This window comes from Erpetoichthys calabaricus, chromosome 15 (assembly GCF_900747795.2).
Source record: "Erpetoichthys calabaricus chromosome 15, fErpCal1.3, whole genome shotgun sequence".
Lineage (NCBI taxonomy): Eukaryota > Metazoa > Chordata > Cladistia > Polypteriformes > Polypteridae > Erpetoichthys > Erpetoichthys calabaricus.
Window position 1 is genome coordinate 14,088,023 of NC_041408.2, and position 23,096 is coordinate 14,111,118.

At 39.4% G+C, this 23,096-nt stretch overlaps 1 protein-coding gene across 1 annotated transcript in view; it reads right to left on the reverse strand.

The window, feature by feature from the left end:
* Positions 1 to 23,096, reverse strand: part of akt3a (v-akt murine thymoma viral oncogene homolog 3a) — a 448,680-nt gene that overhangs the window by 348,750 nt on the left and 76,834 nt on the right. Inside the window, exon 2 of the mRNA XM_028820998.2 lies at positions 10,035 to 10,238. Coding sequence (XP_028676831.2) covers positions 10,035 to 10,080 — 46 coding nt within the window. The 5' untranslated portion in view covers positions 10,081 to 10,238. The remainder of the gene's footprint in view (positions 1 to 10,034; positions 10,239 to 23,096) is intronic.

Genomic DNA, 23,096 nt, shown 5'->3' on the forward strand with positions numbered 1-23,096 from the left:
CCATTGGACCTTACTTTAATTCTATGTTAATTTGTTAATTTTATACTTTGTCTTTTTTTCTCTTTCTTCATCCTGTAAATCATTTTGAGCTACATCATGTGTATGAAAATATTGTTGTTATAAAACACTACAAAATCATTACAGGTGCCCTGCTTATTTTCAGATTCATAGTGGTCAAAGATGACGTTTAATTCTTTCTTTGTGCAGTTTAATGAGGTTGGAGTGTTTTCGATAAAGAACTCCAGAAGATTACTTGTGCATGCATGTAAACGCGGATCATTAAGAAACCAGGATGTCAGCAGCCATACCACATGCACTTCAGAAGAGGTCATCCACCTGAAGCTAAGCATCTTTGGGCCCGGCCAGTACTTGGATGGGAGACCATCTGGGAAAAAGCTTGGGTTGTTGCTGGAAGAGGTGTTGGCGAGGTCAGCAGGAGGCACTTACTCTGTGGTCTATGTGTGAACAGTGTGATGTAAAAATGACATTGTCCTTCAGATGAGACATAAAAACAGGTACTGACTCTCTCTGTGGTCATACAAGATCCCTGGGCATCTTTTGTAAACAGTAAGGTGTATCCTGATGCCCAGGCTAAACTGCCCACCGTGTCCTAGTCATTCTAGCCCCCTAATCATTCCCTGTGTCTAATTGGCTCTCTCTTTCACCACATAACAGGTAATGTGTGATGAGCATACTGGTGCCAAAATGGCTGCCATAACATCATCCAGTGGTGGTGGTTGAAGTGGCTCCCCACTCATTAAAGTGCTTTGAGTTGGGAGAAAACTGCTATATAAATGTAAAGAATTATTATTTTCGGGTTAATCCAGTTAAGTGTTTGTAAACATGTAAACACACTGAATAATGTTATACAGTACTTACAGACATGAAGAGATACAGACATACTGATCTGTATTTATGCAGATGGGTAAGGAATATGTTGATGGAGAGACAGACCGGGCTTGTGCAGTCATACACAGGATTAACGGCTCTGTTAGTTACACCTACTCTTCCCGTATGAAGATCTAGATCTAGTTTTAAATAAGTTAGCAGGAAAGAGTTGCTCAAATGTGTGGGGAATTCAGAGAAATGTTGTGCTGAACTATAACTTAAGTGGCTTTGAATGTGACGTGGTGAAAATGTGCCAGACAGGTTGGAATTACTCAATCAAGAATAACAACCCTGCTAATATTTTGATGCATGACAATGTCACAGATGTATTGAGAAGGGACACCACTCACAAAACATCCAGCCAAGACACATCATGTGATTGCAAGAAGACAGTTGATGAATTTCAGCTATAAAGTATAATAAGAATAACAGACAGGCTAAGGTCCGTTCACAGGCCATCACTTTGGTAACTGATGAAATAATTTTTAGTGACACAGACAAATCTGTCACTAGCAGTGAAAATTTGTAAATGCATTGTCATGAATGACATTTCAAAAAAAGGACATGCGACATTCCACTTCCTCCTTGTCTTTTTTTGGCATGGTCTCCAAAATGTGAGAGCAAAACTCCAAGTTCATTATTGCCTTTAAGAAATTACCGCCAACATCCTCAAACTGAATGTACAGTGCAAGAGTCAAGTGTTTTACGTGTCAGCTGCTTTCTCGAGAAGAACAAAAACGATAAGCCAAAAAGCACCTAACCTTTAAAACTTGAATCACATGTCCTCTACTTTTCAAAACAAGGCTATAGCATTTGTGTAATTACATGGTTTGCAGAACTATTTCACCATTGTGTGAAAAGGCCATTGTCACACGTCTGTTTATCCGCTGGTTATTTCAGTTTAACTCAGAAAAATGAATAAGCATCATTCAAACAAAATAACAACAAGATGTTTTAGATATTATATTCACATTACTGTATATATCACCTCTCACCACCTTAAATGATTTTTCTTTGTCACCTGGGGCCTCATGTATAAACGGTGCACAAGCACAAAAATGTTGCGTAAGCCTGTTTCCACACTCAAATCGCGACGTATAAATCCTAAACTTGGTGTAAAGCCACGCACATTTTCACGGTGGCTCCAACCCTGGCGTACGCAAGTTCTCCACTCGGTTTTGCAAACTGGCAGCACCAAGCATCAAAGCAGTGCTGCTGTTTCCAGGTGGTTTCCCTTTCTCTGTTACATACAGTGGTGTGAAAAACTATTTGCCCCCTTCCTGATTTCTTATTCATTTGCATGTTTGTCACACAAAATGTTTCTGATCATCAAACACATTTAACCATTAGTCAAATATAACACAAGTAAACACAAAATGCAGTTTTTAAATGATGGTTTTTATTATTTAGGGAGAAAAAAAATCCAAACCTACGTGGCCCTGTGTGAAAAAGTAATTGCCCCCTTGTTAAAAAATAACCTAACTGTGGTGTATCACACCTGAGTTCAATTTCTGTAGCCACCCCCAGGCCTGATTACTGCCACACCTGTTTCAATCAAGAAATCACTTAAATAGGAGCTGCCTGACACAGAGAAGTAGACCAAAAGCACCTCAAAAGCTAGACATCATGCCAAGATCCAAAGAAATTCAGGAACAAATGAGAACAGAAGTAATTGAGATCTATCAGTCTGGTAAAGGTTATAAAGCCATTTCTAAAGCTTTGGGACTCCAGCGAACCACAGTGAGAGCCATTATCCACAAATGGCAAAAACATGGAACAGTGGTGAACCTTCCCAGGAGTGGCCGGCCGACCAAAATTACCCCAAGAGCGCAGAGACGACTCATCCGAGAGGTCACAAAAGACCCCAGGACAACGTCTAAAGAACTGCAGGCCTCACTTGCCTCAATTAAGGTCAGTGTTCACGACTCCACCATAAGAAAGAGACTGGGCAAAAACGGCCTGCATGGCAGATTTCCAAGACGCAAACCACTGTTAAGCAAAAAGAACATTAGGGCTCGTCTCAATTTTGCTAAGAAACATCTCAATGATTGCCAAGACTTTTGGGAAAATACCTTGTGGACTGATGAGACAAAAGTTGAACTTTTTGGAAGGCAAATGTCCCGTTACATCTGGCGTAAAAGGAACACAGCATTTCAGAAAAAGAACATCATACCAACAGTAAAATATGGTGGTGGTAGTGTGATGGTCTGGGGTTGTTTTGCTGCTTCAGGACCTGGAAGGCTTGCTGTGATAGATGGAACCATGAATTCTACTGTCTACCAAAAAATCCTGAAGGAGAATGTCCGGCCATCTGTTCGTCAACTCAAGCTGAAGCGATCTTGGGTGCTGCAACAGGACAATGACCCAAAACACACCAGCAAATCCACCTCTGAATGGCTGAAGAAAAACAAAATGAAGACTTTGGAGTGGCCTAGTCAAAGTCCTGACCTGAATCCAATTGAGATGCTATGGCATGACCTTAAAAAGGCGGCTCATGCTAGAAAACCCTCAAATAAAGCTGAATTACAACAATTTTGCAAAGATGAGTGGGCCAAAATTCCTCCAGAGCGCTGTAATACACTCATTGCAAGTTATCGCAAACGCTTGATTGCAGTTATTACTGCTAAGGGTGGCCCAACCAGTTATTAGGTTCAGGGGGCAATTACTTTTTCACACAGGGCCATGTAGGTTTGGATTTTTTTTTCTCCCTAAATAATAAAAACCACCATTTACAAACTGCATTTTGTGTTTACTTGTGTTATATTTGACTAATGGTTAAATGTGTTTGATGATCAGAAACATTTTGTGTGACAAACATGCAAATGAATAAGAAATCAGGAAGGGGGCAAATAGTTTTTCACACCACTGTACACAACGCCGGCTTTGTCAAATACACTGAAATTAGCCGCATATTGTTCATTAGTTTAAGGCATCTGATTGTAATTAACCTGTAACAATATAATGGTCCACGGAATGGCCAAACTATTCTAAATACCATAGCTACTTTAGCGGTTACTCTCACTGCACCTTCTTCTTCTACTTTCAGCTGCTCCCATTAGGGGTTGCCCCAGCGGATCCTCTTTTTCCATATTATTCTCACTGCACCACTCAGGGCAGCTGATCGGAAAGAGAATTACCAGTATACAGAATCAAGCACACGCTGCCTCAGCCATTCGCTATTTGAACTGCTCTCATCCGACAAACGCTTCACAGCCTTTTCTGTACGGATCTCGTGGTTCAGAAACTGTTTCATCCCAAGATCTCTAAACGCACTCAATCAGTCCATCAAGTGCTCCTTATAGAACTGTTTGTAGTTAAAAGTACAATTACCTCACTATAAACGTGCGATACAGTTATAATATTGCAAAATCTGCGCCACTTTATAAAGCGCGTATTTACATATGATGACGATATCACTTTTAAGATGAAATGCAGCAAAATACGTTTATTACATTATACAGATAAAATGTTAACGTCATTTAAATAATCTATATTGTTAATAATTAAACATGTGAGGACACAGTGGCGCAGAGCTAGCTAGTTCAGGGATTGTTCCTGCCTCGCGCTGTATTCTTGCTGGGGCTGGCACGACACTGGAAGGATAGAATAATTAAACATGTACTACGAAGATATTTCAATGTGCCTGCTCGTCACTATCACTGCGCTACCGTGTTCCCATGTTTAATAACATGATATCATTTTCATGAGGATAGGAATTAAAGCAAGTGTACATCTCAGTATTTTAATTATTCAGAGAGCTGTAATATCACGAACGTAATGGATTCTGTGTCCTGTCGGAGGAAGAGAAAGTCCGTTTAAGAAACACGTACTGATTCACACACAGAGCACATACAAAACAAAGCATTTAACATGTTACTTTAGCTATGATGGTATTTGAGAAACTAGTAAATTAAACAATTTAAAGATGAAGTTTATGATGTTCTACTTTAATGACAAAATAAACTACATGCTTGAAGTGGAAATTTCCAAGCTTTTTTCTCACTGTGTCCCTATATTTTTTTTTTCCTTTTCTCTGTACCCTAATAAACTTTCATATGACACTCAGACGGTGGGTTACGACTCGCCTTTTCACGATGACTTTGATATCTGACCGCTTCCTTTTTATTTCGGGCACTGTGCATCTTTGTAAACTTGAGCTTTCAAGTTTCTCCGACACTCTGTCACTCAATCAACTTCCTTCTGTTGTTTATACCACTGTTTAAACCAACAAATAGTAAGTTTTTCCTTGCCTCCACTTGGTATTCGCCGAAATTCTTCTATTTTCCCCCGTGCTTTTGCCATTGTCTTTTCACAGAAGGCTGAGCTTAAGGGCTATTTATATTGATTTGCATATTCAAACAGGCGTAATTCTGGGAGGAGTTGGGGCAGGACAGCAGGCGCGTGCATGTGCGTTACTTTTCACGCTGACCGGGATTTATGTAGCAGAACGACGTGGAAGTTGGCGTTCGCACACATTTATGCATCTGGATTTTTTGTGCGCACAAACATTTCCGCTTTTGTCCATACGCCATGTTACAGTGTGAATTCAACGCACACCGAATAATGCGCTGACGTCCGAGGTTCGATCCCCGCAAGGGGAGCATTAGAATGTGTCCACCTGATGAGCCCAAATAAGGGCGAAACACGTGTCGCGTACTCTTTGCATTATTATACTCTGGGGTTTGCTCACAGGAGACGCCCAGAGGGATGTGTTAATATTGACAAGCATTAGGCAGCATGATGTCCAGTTGGTGTTGCATCAGTTGACAGTATCATCACTTAAAATGAAACTTCACGTTGTACAGAGGACAATTTGGGTGTGTAGGATGATTGTATGTGTTTAATAACTACATGAGCAGATTGGGGGTTCAAAAGAATACTGACTGGCAAAACTGAATGCTCAGATGGGGGAATGGTAGAATTAAGAACAAAATAAAAGTGACAGTCCTAAGAGCTACCAAGAGTGTAAATACAGTATATTTCATGGGGCAGCTATAGGGAGTACACAGAAGGTCTTCGGTCACAAAGCCTAATTTGCATGAGCAGTTCATTGCTTGATGTTATGCTTTTCAAAAGAACTTCCTTTACTATACCATACCATTTTCTAAGTCTATTTAATCTTAAACAGGTTGCAGGGGGGGCAGGGGTCTTTACATTTATAATAATTCTAGCAGTTTTGTCTTGTATAAAGTCAGAGACTTTAGTCTTTTATATGGGGAGAGTATTCCAGTCTCTTAAAAGCTGGTACATGATGTCACCTGTGACAAATATACAACAATACCCTGTCCTTGAGTTAGAACAAAGTAATAAATGGTTATCCTTCAAAAACTAACAGTTATGGTGACTTTGAAAAACTCTGAGCCACTGTAGCACAAGACTTCAATGGAAAGTATGTGTAGTGTAAAAGCATCAATAAAGATGAACAGCGGCTAATGAAAGATTGGAGAAGAAAGAGCAACTAATGAAAAATAGATGAATGAATAGGCAGAGGCTATTGACAAAGACAGGGAGTAACTAATGAGAGTCACATGATAAAGCAGTGGGACAGGATGTGCAAAAAATACAGACTTGTGAAAATGGAATGGATAATGACATACAGGCAGACGGATAAGGGGAGGTTAACGACATAACAACCAGATTTTTTGCTTTTCTTAATGGTTTGACTTTGCCAAAGATCAATATGTTAAACATTTTTTTTAAATAGGGTTTATGAGGTGGTTTAGTCTACCCCAGGAACATTAAGGTATAAGGTAAGTAAAAGCACACTACTTACTCAACCACCTACTCCCCATTTTAGCTGCTGAGCCTTTATCAGCTATGCAACTTAAATGCAGTAATCAAGTCAAACATACAGAACACATTAGCCAGTGCTTGGAAATGCTTCAGAAATCTGGAGATGGTTACTGTGGTCCATAGATGAATGTGCTATAGTGACGGGCGGCCATTACCTCGCCGGTACGCCAACTACTTGAAAGGACCCGACCAACACCAAGTCTCATACAGCCCTGTGGGACTCTGAAGGGCCATTACACCCGAGGGGGACTACCAAACAGCAGATTGGGGGAGATAAGGCCCTTCGTAACTCGTCTCCCCCTGTCCTTCCATTACGGAGGCATCCCAGTCGGGTAATGACACCGGTCACCATCCATATACAGTCGACCTTTGATATATGACCGGCCTGACATGCAAACAACTTGGTTTATGACCAAAATTTTAGTTTTGAATTACGACCAACATCTTGCGTTACGACCCAAATACGGTCACATGTATCCGCTTGTGCGATTGTAAACAAACAGCCGAAAGCGTTTCATAAGCGTCAGTCGGAGCCCAGACACGTGTTTGTGGACATAATTTCGGTCAGTGCAGTGATTTATATAATTCATTTCAATAATTGCTAAGGAAGGAAGAGAAGGTAACGAAGGTAAAGAAAGCAATCACAATCGAAACAAAGAAGGAAATTGTGCGGAAATATGAGAGTGGCGTTCGTGTGACCGATCTCGCTAACATGTACAGCATGTCGAAATCCACCATCTCGACAATTTTACAACGAAAAGATTTGTATAAGGAGGCTCCTTCCAAACAATAACCACCTTCCATTTCATTCTCATCCTCCTCCCTTCCTGCAACCCAAAGATGTCAAATTAAATGGTGAGTACAGTATGAAATTGTTGTTTCTGGTAGGCTAGGCACTTTTTATAACCTTTTGGTTAGTACATTAGAAAAATTATTGGTGTTTTGGTAAATTATGCACATTATATAACCCTTTTTTATTATGAAAAGGTTAAGTAAGTGTTGCTGTGGGAGGTTCGGAACGCATTATGGGTATTTCCATTATTTCTTATGGGAAAAATAGTCTTGACTCACAACCAACTTGAGTTACAACCAATTGAGTTCGTAAGTCAAGGGTCCACTGTATATATATTATTTACTCCATGTACTTTGTAATGAAAAAATCTAATTTAATCCCATGTGTTCATGCAGAACGGAGATAAAGTTTATGATGGAATGAGCGTTTATGGAGACCAACACCATACAACAGCAAGCGATATCAAAAAGCCAATGAAAAAAATCTTGCATTGTATCATAATGAAGTAATTAAAATATTGTTAAATAAACAAAACTAGAGCAGTCCATCCAAACTTTTGAACTGAAGACTCTTGGTGAGTGAATGAAGGGGAGACGTGGGTCTTCAATTCAAAATCTCAACCCCGTGTGAATGCAATTCTTCTACGTGACCTGCTGCGATTTGTCTAAAGTTTAATTTAACAATGTTTAACAATTATGGGCATACGATGACATGATCTGAAGTTTGGATTATGTGACACAAGTAACATCATATTTTTTCATGTACTTTATTTTTTATACTGTTTGCTGTCGTCCACTGTTGGTCTCTACAGTCACCCGTTCTATCAGAAAGTTCTATGTGAAAACGTGAAATTAAGAATTTCTTTCTCTTCCCTTACTACAAAACACATGGGGTAAGTGACATATAAAAATATATTCATGTTGAACATTCCTCTAAACATCTGACATGTGACACAGGACAAGCAGAAGACCATTTAAAGCCTCAAGAGAGCATAACTACACTCTCCCATTCATTTTCTGAAGCCACATTCTCAATTTCAGGGGCTTAGGTGGTCAGCCCCCATAATAAGAGCATAAGGCACAAGAACACCAGAATACAATGTCAGTCTTACATGGCGTAAACTAATACATGCACACAATCATGTTCTTATATCTGGAACATTTAGACATACCATAGATGTTTTGGATTTGGGTAAACAGCAAAACAGTATAAGAAAACTCACACAAAACACAATGAAAAATTGTGTAAAGCTATCAGTCAATGTCTGAACCAGGAACTAAACTGGAGCCTAGGGGAAGCAGCATTAACTACAGGGGCACAACATAAAAACCTCAAAATAAACATTTTAAAGAATATATTATTGTTTTTGCAGGCAATCCATGTAATTGAGAATTAGAACTTTAGAAAACTTTTGATGTAACAGACCAGTCAGTCCAACAAAGCTCGCCAATCCTATCTACCTACTTAAGTCAAGATGTTACTTGGCTATATAGCATTACTAATTACCACTCTGTAAATCTTTATCTCACATAATTGAATTTAAAAAGCATGCACCATCACAAAGCACACAAAATTACAACATTAGATGAAAAACCAGGAGTAAAATAATATAAAACCACCATGTTCCATCGTTAACAAAAGGAAAAAGGTCAAACTTGCTAGTTTAGTACATGTGGGAACTTCCCATCGACTCTCACTTCATTTATTTACAATTTCTAACTCCACCTCAAATGCAGTTTCACAACAGATAAATGAGGATAAACATGAAGTCTAAAGAAAAGCCCTGCAGAAAATTGGAAAATCCCTCCGTTGTCAGTGTCAGGATTTACTATCTTCATTTTTGTCCAATGCAGCCAATAAAAATCAACCTCATTGAAGAAAATAAAAATGCAAGCACATTTCAACCTATGCACCCTTCAAAGCAAGAACAACAACAAAAAAAAAGGTTTCTTGTTGCCAGAAACCATCATAGCTCCAACTTCCTTAACTAAATGCATTTGTCCAGCTGTCTCTTTTGGGATTTTAGGACACATCAATGCCCATTGTCTGCCAGGTAGAAAGTCGGAGCTGGAAAGGATAAAAAAAATAAACACAAAACAAAAGCTGTACATCTACTGACCACTATAAAGATGGCCATCACTCTGAATGAATATGCAGTGAGTAAACTGGCTTATCATACCATACAAGTTTTACTTGCATCTCAAAACAGCACTTAGGCATAATAAACAAAAAAAAAAACCAGTTATGCATTATTAATGTACAAGAATGCATTTCCAGACAGCATACGTATAGCACAAGATAACCAAATAAGAGACGCCAAAACTTGAGCGAAAGTGAGTTGCTCCCCTTCTCAGTGTTAGGGAACTATGCCGGAGAGCACAAGACACATCAATCCCCATACACCCCCGCCCCCAAGCTTGTGTTCACTGTATCCAAGAGTGCACTCACTTGCTCTCCCACGCGCACACACAGACACACACACACACACACACACACACACACACACACACACAGCTGCCGTTTAGTCAGCACTCCTGCAGAAGTGGTTGTCTCAGCTCACCTCTTTTCTGGACCCAGCCTTCTTTAACAATGGTAATATCGCTCATGTTGGCTCCCCTCTGAGCCCAGGACTCGGAGAAACACTCCTCTGCAGGCAATCTGCTCTGCGGTTTTCAGGCTCTCCTCTCTTAATTTTTTTTTCTTCTTCTTCTTCTTCTTCTTTGCTCTTGCCGTGGCCCTTCCCACTCTCCAGTGGTGACTCAGCCTGGAAGGAAGTAGCATAGAAAGAATGCATGGATATTTTTTTTTCTGTTGTACTTCTTAAACACTGATATGACAAACAACAAATTCATTGAGAATAAAACCCCTTCCTCCTCTCCCCAACCACATCCCACGTGCCTTCTCTTCATTTATTAAATTTTGCAACCAGTTTTCAGCCCTTCTGTTTGATTCCAATTGTCTGAATATCAGCACGGACAGGCAGGCCCATTTATACCAATAAGTGCTTCTGGTGGCAAGCCAAGCTTTCCCTTGTGACCAGTTTTCAATTACAAACAAGCAATAGTTCTGATGAGAATTCAAAGAAATAAAAAAAAACTTTCACATAAACTTCTTACTGTGAAAATAAACTAACTGTTCATTAAAATTCTTGGGGGTACTGTCTCACAAAACTGTCTTTAGGAGTATCAGATTATAAAAACGCTAGACTTAAAAAAAAAAAAAAAAAAAAAAAAAAAAAAAAAAAAAGGTACACTGGCAATTAATCCAATTCTAAATGTGAATCATTAGTGGTTTCACACATTGGAAAAGCGCTTACAAAATACAAAGTAGAATCTGATTGAAGAGACGGGACAGAAGCCTAAAGAGCCAACGATCTGGGAAAGAAACTGCAGACCAGCAGACAGCCGGGGTCAAATCTAAACTAAACTCTGTGCTTCCGTTCTTAATGTAGGGCAGCAGCTGGAGGTTCCTCAGTGAAGTCATTCCAGGATGAGCTCATCCATCCGTTGCCTAATTGATCACAAAAGTATCAAGCAGAGAAAACTGTGCACTTCCAAAAAAAATTACATTTTCAATATACAATGCCTTGCATTAGGCAATTTCCGTCTACCCGCCATACTTCATTGAGCCATTTCTGTCCACGTGCCATACTGGTTAGGTGCTCAAAACAATCACAATGTCGTATTCTCATACATTTGCTAGCTTTGGCTTACTGTACAACTACAGCATGTTTTAGAGCAGAGAGACAAAAGGAGAACACGACGTACTCACATCCTTTACTGTACCGCTATAAGAGCTTCAGATGCACGGAATTGTTTTAAACAAAGCTTATATAAAGCAAACATGTAACACACAGACGACAGTAATCATTGTTCTCAGTGGCTCACAAGAAACAATTTAACACAAACACGTTCAGCCATAGCCTCAGGTTGTTATGTTCAAACATCTCACAACGTTTGGTACCCTGACTAGAGCTGCTGCTCAGAGTGTACCTTTCTTTGTTAGCCATTTGTTCAAAAATATAAATAATACACAAAAAACGGACTGTCACCAACCCTCCTCCATTCCGTTTCTCTCCTCAGTATCTTGTTGCCACACTTGCACCAACCACTTGCATCCCTCTGATGATCTGATGACTGTTCCAAGGGGCAGGAGAACAGCTTGGCAGTAGAGCAGTGACACCCACTGTGCTCTACTGCCAAACTGTTCACCTGCCCCTTGGAACAGTCATCAGATCATCAAATGGAAAGATTCTGCCATCAGATTGGACAGCCCAGTACACACTTAACTAAAGAATGCCCAGCAGGAGGGCAGGTAGTCAGCTTGCTGGCATCTCCAGGCCTGTGACTGTGGACCACCCCAGAGGTTAATTTTCTCCAGGGATGCTGCTGAAATTAATTTTTGTTTTTCTCCCATCGTCAGTCACCAAGACAGATATTGTTGCTTTCCAATTTCAAACTACTGTATGTGTTTATACAAATCTGAGTCTTTATGTATATATATTCTGTATTTAGTATTTTATAAAATGTATATTTGCATATTACCTAAGAACGTGTCACAGTGCTCTGCATCTGCACTCACTGAAGAGCACAATACGAAAGTAAAATTAGATGTGCACAGTTAATAAACCTGGTAGTCTGAGTCTTGACTGACCAGAAGGAAGAAGACTGAAAGTGTGTGTAGGCATACTGTGACAGGTCTGTAAAGATCTTGAGATCTATTAAATATTCAAATATTCTCTTTTTAAAGCAACTTACAGAAATCACAATGGTACAACTGTTTCCATATTTCCATAATGTGAGCACTGGCAAATTAAGTGACTTGTTCAGGGAGGGGCAGTGAGTCAGCAGTGGCAGCCCTCAGGGTCTTTAATCCACAGCCTCTGCCACAAATGCACGTAGATGACTGCTTCAACCATACTGTAGTCCTTGAAGTATTATTTATTTACTAGAAAAATATAAAAGAGAAAGTTTGGGTCCATATGTGCATGTTACCCTTAATGAGGAAACAATTCTCCAACAGGCTGTATCTCAGAATAGAAACTGCTCCAGGTTTTCAAAATAAACGAAAGAACAAACCAACAAAAGTTAGAGGGACATTTAAATGTAAGCACTTTTTAAAAACATTACTAAGCAATAAGGTTATAAATACTGCAGGATGTTTATTTTTAAAAGAATTCCATTTTAAAAGTACAAATAATTTGGGACACGCTTTAACCAAAGATAGAAACCTCCTTTACAGAAACAATCAGTAAAATGGATCAAAATTATGACCACCTAAACACAACAGAAGAAAGTACAATATCATGGCAAAATGTCAGAATCTGCAAGCTATCTATGACTAATTAAATTAGGAAATATATTAGTAATATTTGTCTAAAAAAATCTGCCACTCTACATGCTGTGAAGCCATTCTTTCATTTTAGGGCAATTCAAAGGTAAACATCTAAGCAAAGTTTTATAGTACATACACATGGGAAATGCAACCAATCCACGTGGTCTTTACCATAACTTTCATCTTCTCAAATATGCTGGCCTTTACATACATGTTTATTTTTATGACTATTTCATCATGCACATGTATCAATGTATAAGCTAAATTATGCACACTACCAAATTGAACAAACAAAGTAATGGTCTTTTTTTTTTTTTTTTTTTAACACTGAATCGATCTATTTTTTTACATAAACAGGTCGGGTCTGGTTGGGGAGCATGTACTGGTACAGCACATTGCTGAACCCACCACATGACTAAACACCTCGGGATCCCAGTTGGCAACCCGCCCAGGCAGACATGCGGTCCAGTCTCACCCCTTGGAAATGGCCATCTATCTGCTGGAGCCAGGTGTTACGTGGGTGTACTCCCAGGGTCTGGTCCAGCCACTCGGGTCCTCAGCAATGAGGGTCCTGCGAGCCGGATCACACTCTAGAAATCACGCCGCATGGCTGCAGTGCCGTAACCAACGCTCTCCCACTATGCAGGTAATGTGCCACCGCCTCCTCCTCGTTACTCCAGATTCACAATGCAAAGCTGCAGTATTTTACAGATCTGCTTTTATACGTCACTTCAATCACCAGGGTTTTCAGAGTTTTGAATGCGTGTTCTCTTTATCAGTATACCTTATAGCCAAACCCCTTTAAAATGCAGTGTTTTTCTCTCTCTTTCTACCCCACTACTCTGCAGCACTTTGATCTACAAGTGTATTCAGGGCAGCTTTTCTAAACACTTCTCATATGCCCTAAAAGTAGCATTTTGCATCTGATTCTGACTTATTAACTTTTAAAATTAAGATCCCTGATGTTCAATGTTAAGACCTTTAAATACCTTTCATAATTCAGCTTTTCCTTTTATTACTTTTTAAAATGCTCATTTTAAAGAGCCTTGTCAGACAACATCCATATTGACATTACTACATGTAAAATGAATTCCTGTCCTTACTGGACTGTTTTGACTTGGTGCAGCATGTTGATTTTCCCACCCACTCTGGTGGTCATATATTGGATCTGATCTGCACATCTGGATTATCTGTCAGCAACACTTACAGCAGTGATTTGGGACTCTCTGACCATAAAGCATTGCTTTTCACTGTCTCATTACCTCTCCCTCCTCTTACCTCCTCTTTCCAAAACATTAAAAATATCTGTCCCTCTGTTCTTGCTGGATCCATTTCTGATCTTTTTCTGTCTTCACCTATTCCATCAACACTAGATAGTCTTGTTGACCACTATAACTCGGCCCTTGATAAAACCGCTCCTTTAAAACATAAGGAGGTTTCCTTTAAGCATTCAGCTCCATGGTGTAATTCAGAGCTATGATCTATGAAAGCAACTGGCCGGCACCTTGAGAGAATGTCACATAAGACTGGCCTCACTGTTCACATCCAGGCTTTCTCTGACCATCAAAGGGCTTACAGGGATGCACTAACAGCAGCCAAGAACACACATTATGGCAGAATAATAGAAAGTGGCCATGAAAACCCAAGGGTTTTGTTCTCTGTAGCTAATAAATTACTTCAACCAGCATCTGGCCCAACTACCTCCTCTACTGAAGTCTGTGAAAAATTCCTCCATTTTTTCTGCAATAAAATTAAAGATCTAAATAATTCAACTAACATAAATCCATCATCCATTTATATCCTTCCCTGTTTTCCCATTCCATTCAGCTCCTTCTCTAAGTTCTCACCAGTCCCATCGGCATTTGTTAATGCCCTGCTTTGTAAGAAGAGGCCAACTACTTGTGTACTGGACCCCATCCCCACCACACTTCTTAAATCCTGCCTTCATGCCATAATCCCAACTGTTATAATGATAACAAACACATCCCTTGATACTGGGTTTGTGCCAGCCACTTTTAAAATCGCTTCTGTAACCCCCATGTTAAAAAAGTCTGTTCTTGATGGTGACGAACTTAGCAATTTTTGGCCTATTTCCCATTTACCTTTTCTGTCAAAGGTTCTTGAGCGTGTTGTAGCCTCCCAAGCTCATCAATTAATTAACCTCTAATAATTTGATGGAACCCTTTCAGTCTGATTTCAGGGTGCAGCACAGCTGTGAAACTGCTCTTCGGGTAACCAATGATTTGCTTATGGCAGCAGACTCTGGACAAACCAGCATATTAATTCTATAAGATCTCAGTGCAGCATTTGGCACTCAGGTCAGACATGACATTCTACTGTCCAGAATGGAGAACATGCTGGGTATCTCTGGCACTGCCCTCCAGTGGTTCAAGTCCTATCTGACTGATAAGCAAGAGTTTGTTAGTCTTGGCAACAGCAGATCCAGCTCAGCGCCAGTCACACAATTTGCTCCTCAGGGCGCTGTCCTCGGCCCTCTTCTCTTCTGTATTTATATGCTTCCTCTTGGCCATATTATTCATAGCTATGGACTGGTTTATCATTTTTATGCAGATGACAGTCAACTCTATTTCAATGTCAAAAGTGCAACTTCATCAGAATTTTCTCAGCTCACAACCTGCCTCAGTGAAATTAAAACCTGGATGGAGCAGAACTCTTTAAAATTAAATTGCAACAAAACTGAACTGCAAATTGACACTAAAGCACTACTTAAGAAAATGAGCTCCTTTCAGTCACTCTTGACGTTGATCTCATCAGAGCTTCTTCTGATGTAAGGAATCTTGGTGTCATTTTTGATTCCTCCCACAAAACCCACATCAAGAAACTTTGTTACCTTCACCTCCGTAACATATCCCATGTTCGCTCATTCCTCTCCTTTTCTAATGCTGAGAAACCTGTCCATGCTTTTATCACATCCCGCATCGATTATTGTAACTCGCTGCTGGCAGGTGCCCCTTCTAATCTTATATCACAGCTCCAGTTGATTCAAAACTCTGCTGCAAGAGTCCTTACTCAAACCAGCAACAGTGAGCACATCACACCCAACCTGCTTCGCCTTCACTGGCTCCCTGTGTCTTACAGGATTGAATATAAAATTCTACTAATAACCTACAAAGCTTTAAATGGCCTTGCACCGGACTACATCAGTGACCTTCTAAATCACTAGGCTCCTGTTCGCCTACTAAGGTCCTCTGATTCTGGTAATCTGGTTGTGCCTCACACTAACCTGCACTCTGTGGGTGACAGGGCCTTCAGCTCCATAGCACCCAGACTTTGGAATGACATCCCAAAATTAATTAGATCAGCCGATTCCATTCATTCATTCTTTTAAAAAACAACTTAAAACATCTATTTAGGAAGGCTTTTAACTTAACATTCTGCCCTTTCTTTCAGTTTACCTCTATCCAGGTGCTCAGGATAATTTGTGTGTCTGTTATATCACAAATTAGGTTATTTGTTAAGTTTTTCTTTTAGTATTGAATTTAGTATTTTACTCTGGTTTATTGTCCTTAATTCTATTTAATGCTTTGTTATCTGTTTCATTGTTCTATTGAGGAAAACATTTGTATCCAATGTTACATATACCCTGCTGTTTTTTCTAAGACTCTATGAAATGCTGTGAGCATGGGAAAGGCGCTATATACATAAAATGTATTATTATTATTATTATTGACATGTTGAGTCTATAACAATTTAGCCGATTCTACAATTATTGTCAAACAACTAGCTTATTAATTATATTCGTCTAGATCAAGGGTCTCCAACTCTGGTCCTGGAGAGCTACTTTGGCTGCAAGTTTTCAATCTCTTTTCTTAATTAGTGACCAGTTTCTGCTGCTAATTAACTATTTCCATTTCTTTTGACTTTTCTTGAGACTCTGACCGCTGAATTGATTCTTTTTTCCTTAAATGGCACTTAAACATAAATTTGAGGTGATGTGAGCCAACAGATGGGCCTCAAACTCCAACCAACTTCACTTCATTCAGTTTCTTAATTTGAAGCCAATTCTCGTTGCTAATTAAACCCGTTATTTAATTCCAAGGAGGTCATTCTGCCATGGCAGACATTTCCAAAACTGTTGATTTTCTTTAAGAGTGCTGTCAAAATGTGTTGTGGACCTGAGCAGATCAACATTACAGATGCCTTCACCTTTCTTTAATTTCAGTTATTGTGTGATGGACGCAGGTTGTTGTTTATGTGTTGGTTCATTTGGTGTATTAATATTGTTTGGTTGCTAATTAAGGAAAAAAGAAATAATTGAGGGGCCTGAGTCTTAAGTTGTGCATCAATTAAAATAAGGCAAAGAGTTAATTAGCAGCAAAATCAGCAGGTCACTAATTAAGAAAAGGTTTAGAATGAAAACCTGCAGCCACAATAGCTCTCTAGGACTGGAGTTGGAGACCCCTGGTCTAGATTATTTATGTACATTTAAAAGAACAGCAGACCCAGCACTGACCAACACATTTAATATAACCTATTTCTAAAAAAATATTCCCCTCACCATAACCTTTTATTTCCCATGTTTGAGCCAATTTTGTACCCACCTACATACATGCCTTGAATTGCCACTTTTTATCTTTAATGTGGTAACTTATCGAAAGCCTTCTAAATAAATGAAGAAAATAATCTCGCATGCACCTCTATTATCGTTTGCATTTGTTGCTTCCTCATAGAAATCTATCATATTAGTAAAACACGACCTCCCTGTCTGAATCCATGCTATTTCTAATAAGCCTGTTCTAGACATGGGCTGCTCGATGACTTTCTTAATAATTCCTTCCATTAAATTAATTACCTGTGGTACTCGCTAAAGTGACTGATCTATAGTTCCTTGGATCAGCCCAATCAGTCTTTTTAATACAAAAAAATAATTTTCTAGCTTCCAGTCTTCAAGAAGTTTCCCAATGTGCAAAGATTCTTGAAAAATGTGCACCAAGGGTTTATGCGGGCACTCATTAGCTTCCTTAAGCACTCAAGGATAGCACCTCACTGCCCTCTCGAGTGTGCTGGGTTTCAATTCCACGTCCTGCCACCGAGTGTATGGTCTCTGCATGTTCTCACCGGGTCTTCTTGAATTTCCCTCTGGGTACTCTGGTTTTCCACCTCAAAGACAGGATTTCAAATTGGTCCTGTGGGAGTGTGGGTGTATAGTGAGTGGGCATTGTGGTGAACAGGTGTGTGGTCTGCAGCAGTTTTCTGCCTTGAACTGATTACTTTTATCATTCAAACTGACCGCTCAGCTTGATTAAGCAGATTTGATAATGTACAGTATATGCAGTATGTGAGTGTATTTCAGGAAATATTTTTTTTATCATGGCAGGATGTTCCTCTACAACCTATTGTACAAAAAACTTGATGGTAGCCACATGCAGGCTTGATTTAATAAAGCAGATCTTGCCTAAATCATTAATTGTTGCAAGCAATTGACCTTAACTGCCCCTTTAATTCTATTAAGCTCACTAAGGGGACAAAATTTGTTTACCCCTTCAAAATTACAGCCTTGTACAACTTGCACAAGCAGTAAATGAAAGCTGTCCAATATTCTTGTGTAACTGTTAATTTCTCCATTCTTAGTATTAAAAGCTTTATAGACTAACTTGCAACATTTTTAGATGTTCCCGGTCTGCTGTTACGTCATACAAAATTCATGGGAATGTACAAGGCGGCATCTGATGACAGCAGACTATTCCGCCCAGGCGGAGATGGACAGAGATTGTCAAGCCAGCTCTTTCCCCAAAAACGTAAAGGTTTGATAGTTCCCAAACCTACAATGCTGCTTAGCACCTTATTCCAAAGATCTATTGTGGATCAAGTTAAAATGTTAGTATGACACTCATTTAACCTAAAACACTCCATCTGTGACACTGTGTTTTTGCTGCAGAACTCCACTTGAATAAGTTACTGCTTTCAATCCCTTCATTTTGGTCACTCCTAAAGCTTTCTTTGCTTTTTAAACGGCTTCTACATGCTGTCTACTTAAATCATTATTCTCTGGACCTCCTCTAGTGATGGTGTGTCTGTGTGTGTTATGGATACCAAAACTGCACGTTATTCCAGATAATGTCTCTCATATGCATAAAATGAGAAATGATAAGATGGATGATAAATTGGACTGAACTGCCAATACTGATGCTCTGTGTAAGAAAGGACAGAGCCGACTATACTTCCTTAGAAGGCTGGCGACCTTCAACATCTGCAATAAGATGCTGCAGATGTTCTATCAGATGGTTGTGGCGAGTGCCCTCTTCTATGCGGTGGTGTGCTGGGGAGGCAGCATAAAGAAGAGGGACACCTCACGCCTGGACAAACTGGTGAGGAAGGCAGGCTCTATTGTAGGCACGGAGCTGGACAGTCTGACATCCGTGGCAGAGCGACGGGCACTGAGCAGGCTCCTGTCAATCATGGAGAATCCACTGCATCCACTAAACAGGATCATCTCCAGACAGAGGAGCAGCTTCAGCGATAGACTGCTGTCACCGTCCTGCTCCACTGACAGACTGAGGAGATCGTTCCTCCCCCACACCATGCGACTCTTCAATTCCACCCGGGGGGGTAAACGTTAAAATTATACAAGGTTATTGTCTGTCTGTATAACTGCATTGTTATCAGCATCGTTATCAGCATTGTTATCACTCTTTAATTTAATATTGTTCTTTATCAGTATGCTGCTGCTTGAGTATGTGAATTTCCTGATTGGGATTAATAAAGTATCTATCTATCTATCTATCTAAAAAGTTTTGTTCCATGCATTTGAATTCTGAATATTTTACTTTGATCACTTTAGTCTCCCGCCAAATTGTATTAAAAACTGTTAAAAATAAAAAAAATAACATTGTATGTGTCCCATGTAACCAAAATCTGCTAACTACTTGCTTGTAAAATTCTAGCATGTTTATAAAGCACAATTTCGCTTATCTAAGCCTATGTGGTATCCATATATGAGATGTGTTGCTCAGTTTTTGTCTTTAATTGCTTCCATTAATTTGCCAAGTGAGCATATTAAGCTTCCTGGCTTATTCTTATTAGGATCAGCTTGATTACCTTTTTTTTTTTTTTACATAACATGCCAATGTCTGCTAGCTCATATTTTTTAGGAATTTCTCTAACAAGCAACAATTTAATTTAAGAAATATAAGTTTTTAATCCAAATCATTTCAAACTCTTAATATTCGCTGTACTTAGAGGGAGATTAGAAAATTCTTTACATATGAAAACTGAAAAAATAAAGTAGAGGCAGAAGAAGGCTTTGTAATCTATGGAAATACAACAGAGTTTATCATATAAAAAAGTATTAAAGTGAGTGTGATTTAAAAAGAACAGCATTTGTAAGAAACTTTTTGAAAATTGGAACTATTTTTGATGCAATGATAAGTGAGGCAAAAATGACCCCCTTTATTGGCTAACTGAACAGATTACAATACGCAAGCTTTCGAGGCAGCTCAGGCAAGTTTGAGTCACAATACTAGAAACCATCAAATCACAAGACGACCTGACATGACCACTAGGAAATAATCTGTCCTACTAAGCTTACTCCACGTTTACTTGTGTCAAGTGGCCACAGATATTTGGAAAATGTAATACAAATGTCTTGCCAGCAAACAGTAATCAGAGTATGGAGAAAGCAGGGGTTTCACAGTGAGTAGGATTTCTTCTTCCTACTCTTCTCAATATATGTTTGTCTACAACTAATGAAAAGATCGGACTGAACTCACTGTGAAAAACATGTAACCCTGCAAACATTAAACTGAAACGTGCAAAGGTGCTAAAAAGTTTGTGATCTCGTTAAAAGTTTGTCTATTTCTGCATAAATATGACTAAACATGTGATCAGATTTTTGCATTCTAAAACTAGATAAAGAGAACCCACTTAAACAATGACAAAAACATTATACTTGTTCATTTATTTATTGTGGAACATGATCTAATGTGACATACTGTATTTGTGAACAAACAGAAGGAAATCATCTGGCCATCAAGCTAAGCTGTCCCAATATCTCATCCAGATATAAGTTAAAATTGATGGACAGTGTCCCACACGACTCCACAGTGATTGTTGTCCTCAAGACTGCCATATACAGCAACTTTAATTTAATGTATGCTTACTTAAGGTGTGCGCATGTGCATTTAATTGTGTATGCAAGTTTTTTTTTGCAATAGTGTAATATAATACAATAATAATAGTATAATACAGTATAATAGTTTTAAGTTATTTAATAATAGTTTAATATAGGGTAATAGGTTTAAGTTTTGTAATAATACTATTACAGAATAATAGTTTTTAGTTATGTAATAATAGTTGAATATAGAACAACAATATAATCTTTTATAAGATACTAGCCGTCCCCTGCGGCTCCACCCACGTAATAGTGAAACAGGACAGTGATGAGGGCCCTGCCTGGCTCCCCACTCCTAACATCACGCTTCCCCCTCCCCTCGCCCTGCAGCATCTCTCTCGGATTCAAACAAAAAATCGTTACTGCAAGCGAACTATGATACTTAGCGCAATGACAGAAGTCGCAAAATCAACTGGAATGTTCAAGCAAATTATAGAAAAAAATCCAATCTAAATCCGTTAAGTAGTTCTCTTGTGAAAAGCGGACAAACGGAGAGACAGATGATGGATTTTATATCAACTCTGTGTGTGTGTGTGTGTATATATATTTGCAGTTGGAGATCCACGAAGGGAGAAAAAACAAATCACGTATCATAAAATAGTTTCATTCCTGAGCTTTCAACCCCTATCAGGGGTCTTCATCAGAGGATAATGCTTAGACTTACAAGAATCAAAGGCAACAGACACTTGGACATAAATCCAGCATATGCCAACTTAAGAAGGACATGTACACAATAATTAAACTGTACAACCCCCCCCCCCCCCCCCCCCCGATCATACTGACTTAGTCAACTCTAACCCCACTGAATGTGTTGCTATATATTGTCTTTGAGGAAGAAGTGAACAGATACTGGAAAGTACAACTTATTCCACTCTCTGAAAATCCACCGCCCTGTTGGAGGGTGCATGCAGGTAATTATCCCCTTCTGGCTCGTCCAGCAAAGCGGTATCTTTGTATCCCAGGGACCAGTGTCCCTTCTGAGAGGGTTTTCTCAACCACTGGTGATATTGTTACTGTAAAGGAGCTGCATCACTGCACAACATGTAGATCAGCTCCTTGCAGAAAAATCGTACAGTAGCAGAGAAGTGAGATAGTAGTCATGAAGTGATTTAGTGTCATGGACTTCACAGTATACAGTGTTCACTTTGGAAGTTTTACAAGATTGTTTACATGACTGTTTTTCTTACACTATTTTCAAAGAAGATACTTATCTCAGTTTCTGATTGTTGGTTGTTCACATTTTAATATATGGCTGTTTGTATCTTAGTCATTTCACTATTTTATTTAGTAAGTATTCCAACCCACGTTAAATAAAAAGTTTACTAATACAGCTGCACTGGACTCAATTCTTAACACATACATTAATATTTTTTTTTTTTTTTTTTTTTTAAACAACTAGGGGGCTCTGCCCCCTGCTCGCTTTGCTTGCCCACCCCCGGGTTTGGTTTACTGGATAAACAATTTAAAGAGATTGTTATTTTTATGGGAACTGTTACATATGCATTATTTTCACTTTTACTTTAAATCTTTTGTAAAAACAATATTTGTCCTTTATTTCCTGCCCCGGGCGTAGTTAAATGTCATTCTCATGGGACATATAACGCTGCTCACGTTGTGAAGGGTGGGGGGAGAGCTGAACACACGCTAAGGAGATACGGTCGGATCAGCTGTTTTGAAAAAAAAATGTAGAACTTCTGCTGCTGCTGGCGAGCTGCGTGTTCTGCTTGTCACGCTTTGCGTCAATCATTTAAAAGCCTGTACAGCAGCTGTCCTTTTGCCACTTCAAATCTCTGCCACTTGCATTGTGAAGGGGTAAGGGCTGAACACACATTAAGGAGATGCGCTCGGATCATCTGCTGGCTTGCTGTAGCAGCTGCTGGCGAGCTGCGTGTTCTGCTTATCGCTTGTCATTGTTTTAAGAGCTGGGAGCACATGAAGTGTGTCTGCCAAAACCATTCCAACAACTGCTAGGTTAGATGTCAGTGGACTTGTTTTAAATTGTTTGTAAGTAGAGCGTGATATGCAATAGTCACCATCTCACGGGTCTTGCTCCCTAAGGTTGTAAAGCCTAGTCTTGCGTGTCGTCAAAGTGTCCGAGATGATCAGGTCTCATTTGCTTCGCTCACCCCACCCGGAGGCGCGCTATTCTCCTGCCAC